The sequence below is a fragment of the Volvox carteri genome, assembly GCF_000143455.1.
Source record: "Volvox carteri f. nagariensis unplaced genomic scaffold VOLCAscaffold_22, whole genome shotgun sequence".
Classification (NCBI taxonomy): Eukaryota; Viridiplantae; Chlorophyta; class Chlorophyceae; order Chlamydomonadales; family Volvocaceae; genus Volvox; species Volvox carteri.
Window position 1 is genome coordinate 756,606 of NW_003307565.1, and position 9,825 is coordinate 766,430.

The 9,825-nt window shown below is 52.2% G+C and overlaps 1 protein-coding gene across 1 annotated transcript; it reads left to right on the top strand.

Moving 5' to 3' along the window:
* Positions 1-602: 602 nt before the first annotated feature.
* Positions 603-5,739, top strand: VOLCADRAFT_91690 (uncharacterized protein; the record flags this gene model as incomplete). The annotated part of the gene is made up of 6 exons (XM_002951110.1): positions 603-855; positions 1,162-1,222; positions 1,838-1,919; positions 2,821-3,108; positions 3,400-4,032; positions 5,647-5,739. 6 exons carry the CDS (start codon positions 603-605, stop codon positions 5,737-5,739), a joined length of 1,410 nt encoding a protein of 469 aa, XP_002951156.1.
* Between the last annotated feature and the right edge of the window lie 4,086 nt (positions 5,740-9,825).

Below are 9,825 nucleotides of genomic sequence, written 5' to 3' on the forward strand. Positions count from 1 at the left end.
AGAACATTCGAACTTAGTTAAGTTCAAAAACATCTCACACCTGGCTCAGCAAATCACCCAAGCGATAAGAAACTAGTTAATTGCTTTATTAGATAGCAAAATTTCTCTAAGGAAATCGCGCAAAGGGCCTCCGTACACGAAAAGCAGGTCACATCCATTTCGACCTATGCCATCGGTACACGGGGTCGTTTCTCCAGGACATGCAAATCACCCTTGTTGTAATAGGTCTATGTTAATAGAGGCAGTAAGCGTTGCCCGCGCAAGCTGCAAGCACTAGTGCTGTTACGAGACGTCACTCCGAGTCTCCAACACCAAGTGCTATCACCAAAGCAGCCAAAAGCTTATAGAAGGCAAAGTGGATCGGAAGCACAAGTGATTTCCAGAGTCCAGAGTCCAAGTGCATCCTGCAGCTATGCTCAGTTACGAACTCACTACACTACATGCTTCTCAGACCAAAGAGAATAGACAGATCATCCCCTGTTATACCGACTCAGAAGACGATCGGAAAGGTACGGAAGATCGCACTTGGCGCCAAAATCCAATAAGCATGGCATACAAGCCGTTACTTCAACAGTCTACAACACTGCTTATTGGGTGGTCGAATGTTGAGCCCTCAAATCATAGCGGACAAGCTCCAATTGGTTCTGAAGAAGATGAGGGAGACAGAAGACGAGTTGGAGAATGTCAATGATCGCCTGAAGTTTGTGGAGGAGCAGCTGGAGGCTGCCTCAACTGAGGAGATGCACAACCGCGTGAGCAGAGAGATGGAGTTGGCGATTCGGCATAAGATAAACTTACTGCGGCAGATGGTAGACCTATCGCGGCAAGAGAACATCCTGCGGCAAAAGAAGGACAGTGAGTTGTAGGAAAAGTCTCTTTGCGCCCCTCTTTGCCGCAGATGCCACGGTGTAGGATCTCCGATAGCTTCACACGCACGGCTTCGGGTACTTAAGGTTGGGCACGGTCGCGCAAACGGCTCCATACATTCAATGGCCCTCTATGTTTCTCAGCGGTTGGTCTATACAGCTGGAAGTTTTAAATGGCTGTGCAAGCGGTATAGGCCGCTATGGAAACGGAGGGAGTAGAATGCGTCCTTGGGTGTGGTTTCTTCGTAAGTAGTTTGGCTGTAGCTGGTACTAACTTCCGCTGTGTGTCCTGCAGGTCGCTACCGCCATGCGGCTCCCTCGGTAGAGCGGTTCTGGAAGAAGTTACCGTCGGCAACGTTAGCCATGTGCACGGAGGGCTACGAGATCCTGCGGCTTGCACCTGGCACTAAGTTCCCGCATCTTGGCAATCTCACGGCTTTGCTGTGTCGGCCCTGCTACCACACCTTGTTGGATGAGGTTTTTGCATCTGAGGCGAGCCCCGATAGCTCCCGCCTATTTCTTATCCTCGGAACACCAGGCAAGTTGTGTTCCGATTTAAGCTCGGGAATAAAACTGTCCCAAAGGATAGGCGATGGCGAAGCTGAGAATACGGATTGGAAGGGGCAAGCTCCTTGCCTGGGGTGTTTTAATGTAGCAGTTCCGGGATTGAGGCTTTAATGGGAGATACTATTCATGGTTCAATGCAGGTATCGGCAAGAGCGCGTTTTTGTACTACTTGCTTTACCGGCTGGCGTGCCTGGGCAGAACCGTCGTGTGGTACAGCAAGTCGACGGATTTAGTGCTGATGTATACACCCCACGGTGTGTTCGAGGCAGACTCCACTACAGCTTTTAGCGTGGAGCTAGAGGATCCGAGTACATGGTATGTTGTGCAAAGCACTGTTTGCGATTTTTTGCTGTGCATGCTAACTTTTCTGTCGCATTGTAATCATGTTTGTGGTTGCTCACCAGGTTCTTGTGCGACGCTGTTGAGCCGCCAGACAAGGAGGCAATCACCGTAATGGTGTCATCACCCTGCAATAATAACTACAATGTGAGTACATGTTTTCGGTCGCTTGATGCATGAGGGGTTGTAACTGCTGAGTTTGTCATACTTGAGTCAGTTATTAACTCAGTTATTACAGTTATTATTACAGTTATTGCTGTAACCGCCCATGTCCAGAAGTAATATGTGAGACGAACCAGATGATGATTGAATTGTCCATTGACATGGACCGAGCACGGGTTCACCCCTATTGATGTTTCATGGTTTGCTTTTAGGTTTGTGTGTCGCATGAATTAAAGCTCGTCAATCTGTATCATTGCCTGTTCTGGGATTCTGCTGCTGCACCAGTACGCCCCCACCTCCCATCTCGTTTTTTTCCTTCGGGGGCACATTTTGCGGTACTGTTGGACCTGACTTTGCCTGAGTATGTGTGTGTGGGTTACACCTTGAGTTGCTTTACCTTCCAAAAGGTGTTACGGGTCCACACAAGCCCTGAGGGAGCTCAAGGGCCAGCCCAGGGGTGCCAGAAATAAATAACGCAAAAACGCACAAGAAAGATTACTACCTTGCGCTCAACATGAAGAAATATTGCATGCTCCTCGCCTTCCACGGTTTGGAGCTTCAAGAACTTGCCGATCCTCTGCTCACGTGGGATCCCCTTTAATCTCTATTCGCTTCTAGTGGCCAGCAATATGAACAAAAAAGTGATAGCAACCGATGCATTACGACAGGGATAAACTTATTGGCATGCGTCAATATCACACAGCCCTTGAAAAGACCCTCCGCTATAATGCACTTGGTGTATCGAAACAGAGCTCAGTAGAGAGTCTCAGGTCTCCAGACATGTACGTGGTTCTGTTGGCCACGTCCACTGTTCTCCACTACAGGGCTGTGGCGTATTTTTGGCCGTACATGTCACTCATGACTTGCGTTCTACCATCACATGTAGGATTACGTCAAGCGAGGTGCCATGCGGCTGTGGATGGGCCCCTGGTCCTTGTCGGAGCTGAAGGTGGCGCGTGAGGCGATGTTCCCTTCGGTCGATGTGGATGAAGTACTGCGGCTTTATGCCCGCTGGGGCGGCATCCCGCGCTTCGTCTTGGAATGTGCAAACAATTCATCCATGCAGGAGCAGTTTGACGAGGCGATAGCAGTAGCAAGTCCGGAACTGATATATAGGGCAGTGGGCAATATTGAGGCTGCGCCGGCTGTTAGTCACAAACTGCTTCACATCCAGGTGCGAAGTCGTAATTTGACAGGCAATGTGTATCCAGCGCTGCAAACATGGGCTTTGGATGTGGGTCTCCTAGGGTGTGCGACAGGTATACATGTCAAGGCCCGGGAAACCCTTAGCTGAACTAATGGAATAATATTTAGCATTGCTGGTCAGTAGTCAGTAGTAAATTGCTCTCTGACACCACAATGCCCACTGACGGGTGCAAGCTGTGTATGGAGAATCTGTCCATGGCCCTGAACTGCATACCTTAAACAAGGTTTTACCAAGCTTTGGATTATTGTTTATATGCAGGTGGACGAGGAGTGCAATAAGGTAGGCCTGGTCTTTGGCTCAGAGGAAATCAGGCTGCGCTTGCGGCAGCTGCTGATGCACTCTGCATGGTTGGGCGAGCTTCTTCTCTGGTCCGCTGGCAAGTCGGAACTGGCCTCGCTGAGGGGCCAGCTGTTCGAGTGTGCAGCCCAGGAAGCCCTGAGTAAGGGCGGCATGTTTCGCGTGCGCAGCCTTTCCAATCCAGGACAGCGGCTCAGTCCTCTGAAGGTGCCACGAATGGAGCTGAAACTAGTGCAGGACAGCGACCTAAAAGAAATGAACCTTCAAAATTCAAAGTCAGGGCTTCTGATGGTGCCAGTGGCGAAGAATTTCCCAGCCGTGGACAGCTTTCTTTTTTTGCCAGCCAGTGGCCGCAGGCCAAGACAGTTGCTGTTCATCCAGGTGACCGTCGCAGCCCATGCGCATCCTATCAACGCATCGGCATTGAATAGCGCCATACAGAAGCTGTCAGGGAGCCTTCAGCGGGTCAAGTGCAACCTGTACTTTGCAGTGCCACCTGACCAGTTCGACTCGTTCACGAAGCAGCACGTTGATGGGCCTGAGAAGCTGGTGGACACTATGCATATGGAGCAATTTGCGATTGAGATCCCGCTAGTGGGCTTCGACACATATCCCATTCCGAGCAGTCCTACATGTGCTGGCAGCAGTAGTAGTAGTAGCAGCAGCAACAGGCCGTCTGCTGGCAGATCTAGCCGTGTTGTGCCGTCCACGTTGTGGTCTCCAACCAGCATCTCGATTCGGGGGCCCAGCCATCTGCCGAGGTTGCTTCCCCGCATGTTGCTTCAGAAGTCCCTTACCTCACGCATCTCCACTGCTGCCTCGATGCGGTTGCGGTGATGGTGTTGCTGCAGCTGCGGCAGCTGTATGTTTTCGTGGTAACCATCATCTATCCTTTGTGGCGACTACATCAGAAGCTGTGATGCATGTCCACGGCTTTACTTGGCGTATCCTCCATGGCATGATGCCGTGATGGGCCTTGCAGACATCAGGATTTGCCCTCAGGATGGAGCCCCAGAGGTTACAGTTGACGGATCGAGTTCCGCACGCTGGATAGGTGGCGATAGCTGAACCCTCTGTCTCTGCGGATGTTCGGGGAATGGATGAGATGGGATCCTAGAAGACGGGATCACTGCCTTGGACTTCCAGTTCGTATGGTGTAGTACAGTGTGGTAATGGTAGATGGCGCTATATGGTGTGATAAATCGTAGAAATGACAATGTGTTCAAGTGGCCCAGAAGCCTCCCACTCTAACAATTCAATTCAACTCAGCTGAATTCAAGCTTGAAACTTAAGTGGTTGATGAGCGGGCTGTGAGTTTTTGGATATTGGAACAGGTTAGGTCATGTTTTTCGTGTGTCATGAATATGGAGGTAATTGTGCCTGCACATAGTGTGTTACATCTCGGTTGCGTTACCCAGATGGAGAGGTATAATGAGCCCATACGAGCCAGAGGCCCACGAGCCTAGGAGCCACAAGTAAGTTGGGGACGTAGTAGTAAAACGCAAAAGTCCTAGTACCCAAGCATTATGCACAAGAGGACACTAGTAAACTGTGACTGCCTGTGTAGAGACGAGCGTGTAAGCAAAATGTTCTGTACCAGCTGGTGGGCGGGTTTTGTTTGCTCGCTGTCCATCATATTCGTCTTCATATCGGGATCTTGGCTAAAGATTGCGCCCGAGCACTAACGACATGCAGAATAAGCTGGGCATTCTAGAAGGATATAGCGCTCACCTTCCACCGCAAATGCACAATTCACAGATCCTCTGTGCACGGGGCTTCTGTGCTCCTGTCTCCCTTAACCGTATTCTCATGGCTCTGCCGATTCTGACGTGCTGACCGCGCTTGGAATGGTAGAGACGAGAAGCGGAGAGACCAGCTGCCAAGGGCCCTTACCCTGCAGCAGAACACAACCCCAGCCAACCATGGCCGCACGACTGCAGCCCACCGGCTGCCACACAACCAACACGCGGCCCACCACCACCCCTACAGGGCAACATCCACACGACAGAACGACACACAACGCGAGCCCAAAGAAAGCCTAACGGCCACCTGAACAAACTCACACACTGCGACCTAACTCCTGGAACCCTAGAAAACGCCCAACTGAGTTCATAGCGACAAGCACCACACCTCTGTAGCTCCCAAGGCCGCACTACTAGGCGAAAAGACCCACCTCAACGAAACCCTCCCCAACCCTCCCCCTGTCAGCCTGCCAACTGTCTGGCCACCTCTCAGCGGGCATCTGCCACCTGCCCGCCGCTGGCCGAGCCTGGCGTGGAGGTGTTTGCGATTAACCAGTGAAGAAAGGGAAAGGGGTGTGTGTGAGGGATAACAAGCGCAAGCCCGTGGGAGAAGGTTTGACGGGAAACTGTGTCAGCTACGAGCTGAAGCTCTCTCTACTGAGTGAAAGGCTGAATGCAGCGAAGGACCTGAAGTGTGATATACTCGCCACTCGAATACGGGTGTATGACAGTCGCACAGAACCAGACTTAGAGACACCGATCGCTTCGAACGGTGCACATCTGCTGGGCTAAGCTCTCAGATATGGGGGAGCTAGGTAGTCCCAGCCGATGTTTCGAACGGCAAACACACCCAATGCGCGTATTTTGCCATCATAACCCCTGATTGCTTCCCATCCGACCAAAAACCCGATGAGCAGAGAATCCATTTTTCTCCAAAATTGGAGTCAATCCAATTTCTTTTGTAGCTTAGGGAGCTATCTTTTGTTGTGTTGCTTATCGCTCCTGACCCAAGCGGTCGGAGGGGGCTACGCCCCCCATGACCCCCCGTTGGATATCCAACACAGTGCTGCCGTACTGCAACTGGGGTGCAAATCCTCTTCCGAACCCAAGGATCCATCCGGTCTATGCTGATTTATATTTTAAATTGGTGCACATTGTTCATCCAAGAGTGGGCGTGGCGCAGTGGTCAGCGCGTAGGTCTAATACTTCAAACATGACTTGGGGAATCCTAAGGTCGAGGGTTCGACACCCTCCGCCCGCACAGTACGGTAGAAGAGTACTTCTAGAGTTTTGATCCAATGTGATTGGGTGGCGACTCAGCGACTGCGCCGATTGCCAGGCTGCGTATAGGCATGTTTTGGTACCGAGCATCACTTGTTAAGGCATCTTACCTCAAAGCACCCTGGGCCGGAGCCAGGCCGATTATTATCATGTAATTTGCGGTGTTCGACTCCGTCGACCATGAGACACTTTGGGGCTTCCTCATGTCGTATGGACTACACGGGCGCGTCCTTGATTCCCTGAAGGCTAGCTACGAAGGTTAGGGTCAAGTTGGGGAATAGGTTGAGCGAGATTGGGTGTGGCGTGGAGTGCGCACTAGGCACACGGCCGCGCACTAAGCAAGGGTGCCCCCTTAGTGTAACCTTTTTTTGACTCATCGTAGAAGTATTCGCTCATTACATTGATGCTCACGATGCTGATTGCCGTGTACGCCTTCCTAGCCGATGGAACACCCTCAGCGAGCAGAGTGTTAGCCTGGCGGGCGGTGAACTCGCCAACCTGCTTTTCGTTGACGATGTGTCACTGGTGGCGACTGTGCACCAGCTGTAAGAGGGATCAGCTCCCCTGGCATCTCCCAACTGAGTACTCTTTGCCTGGTGTTACACCAGCTGAATGCCTTTGGGGCTACTCGAAGCCTACTGCAAGGCGACGGAAATGGCCGCGAACGCCGCCAAGTGTGAAGTCCTCGAGTTGCACTATGGCCCAGGAGTGCAGTTTTCAGCATGTGCAAAGCAACTACTCGCAGCAGGGAGGCGGGCCACGTTCGGGCTCAGCACTCTGTTGAGATAAGAAAATTACCACCCCCAAGCTATGTATGTCTCTCTATAATACACTAGTTGTACCGGTGTTTTCCTATGGAGCGCAAGTTTGGGGACCTGACTACATAAATGTGAGTTTTGGAGGTGCTATGACAAATCATATGGTCCAGGAGCAACGTGCGTACATGCGATCTGTAATTGGGGCGAGGAGCCCGACTATGGCGACTATACCGTGAGCTGTCACAGAGGCCGCTCCAGTTCCATTGGACCAATCTTGTACTTAGGTTTTGGAACTCCGTGGTTAAGAGGCCGGGAACGCTGTGTCATCAGGCATTTGTCGCCGACCTGGAATTGGCACTCGGGGGCGTTACTGAGTGCTGGACAAGCAAGGTTTCTAGCTTAGGAGCGGAACCCCCCACTAGTACGCGCGGTGATGACCTCATAGCGCATTACGCCACCCTTCAATTGCCAGTAAAGAGCATTCTTAAGGTATTTGCCTTGCGGCTTGAAGCACGGTGGGAGCGTCCGGACACCCTAGGTGACCCCCGCGTTCTCCGCATAGGGATTACCGGTGCCAAGGCTTCTCGCTATATGAACTGGATGGGAGCGGCACTAGGTGCACCCCTAGGTGCGCGGCTTGATTGGCTGGAGCACACTAAAGAAGTCATGCCCCAGCGACTGCATCAGGTGCTCATGCGTTTCCGGTTAGGCTCTTGAGAGTTAGAGGTTAATCGGCCTAATGGACGTGAGTGAACCGCGCGTACCTGCAGGCTTTGTGACTGTGGAGCGGTTGAAGACGAATTGCATGTTTTTGATGAATGCCCCGCTTACAAGAGCATACGAGCTAAGTATGATGGTGATCTAGCCTTTAAGGAGCGCAGCATGCGCACCATTATGACTGAGGCGCCACCCCTGGCATTGGCCAGGTACCCCTCGGAAATCTGGGGGCCAGGCACGTCGCGCCGAGGCGCTTCGCCCTGAAGCGAAGGAGGGAGGATGATGATGGCCTCCCCGCGTACCCGCATCAATTACCAATTAACGTCTATGGTCCCCCGGCTTTTACGGACACACCCGCACTTGCGTGTGGAACTTGTAATTTGTAACTTGTATAGTGTCTCCCACGTTGTCGTTGTCTTGCTCTCACACCAAAACCGCTCCATGCAGTAACAGGGCAACTCTCTCTACAGTTCTCACATTCTTGGTTGGTAAACCCACACCGTGAGCTGTGGCGAAGGCTCCAGTAGTTAATATTACCTCACCCTTTACTGCCCCGCTAACGACATGGACTCTGTTCTGAGGCGCTGGAGTCCCCATCTCTCGCCAACGTTTCCTAGTTGATGGCCCCTTGAGGCGCCCCGGTTGAGGTCTGGCTCAGCTACACTCTTCGCAGCATTAGAACCGTCAAGAAACATTTTATGTCTTTCTGCAATATCCCGTAGACACACACACACACACACACACACACACACACACACAAACACACACAGGGAGCGGAAATAGGGAGTAATCCGGGTCAAATGATCAAATGACGCCAAGAAAAAAACGGAAACAGATGAAAAGAGGGTGTACAACCCGGAGTAGCTGGAGAGGGGAAACCTCAACAACCGCACACATCACACCACAACACTGCACCACTGCTGCACGTGACCAGGACAGGAAGAGAACAACAGCCCAACCAAACGAAACATGACCCCCCGCGCCGTCTAGACAGTCGCCTAGACACACTGAGTAGGGTGGCATACATTTATGAGGAAAAGGAAGAGCCCAAATGCGTATCTATTTATATCTGTGGGTGGCATGGTCGCGAACGAGAAACCTAAACCTCTGACCTGCTGGAAATATCTAAACCACATGTGCTGCTGCTGCTGCTGCTGCTTCCTCACACGGCATGACGCAAGATAGGAGGATCGCCCCTGAACGCCTCGAAACGCTTTACCTTGCAGCAAAACCATCAGCCTTTGCACCATAAAACAAAATGGTGTATTCGTCCAGTAAGCCAGCCAGGCCAGGCCCATTCTTCAGCTGCAGGTCCCCAGCCCCACCCCCAGCCCCACTCCACCCCCACCCCGGTGGGGTCCAGCCATGCTGCACAGCGGATTTTACCTCCTTCCACCTCCCTATCTTCCACCTCCTCCACCTCCGCCATAACCCTTAGCACCATGCAACATAATGCACCGCCTTCAGGCGTGGTCACACAGCCCAGAGGCCTTTTCCAAGCAAAGCAAACCAGGGGTTATTCCAGCCAGCCGACCCAGGGGTCATCCTATGGGAATCGACCCAAGGGACAAATCCAGCCAGCCGACCCAGGGGTCACTACAGCATATCAACTGACCCAGGGGTCATCCCCGAGTCCCTTCACGACCCTCACCTAACCTAATAAAACCTGAGGCTCGTTCGTTCGTGCTTCACTCTCATGCGTATACCTCAGCCTTCACTGGGGGTAAACCCCGTCAACACACCACCACACCCTTTGTGAGTCTGAAGCCCACTGTAACCACCACACACACCACACCCTTAGGGGAGCCCATCCCCTAAAAGGGGAACAAAGGGTTACCAACCCCGATCGCGGCCCCCAACACCTAGCAAATTAACAACTCTCGACCTCC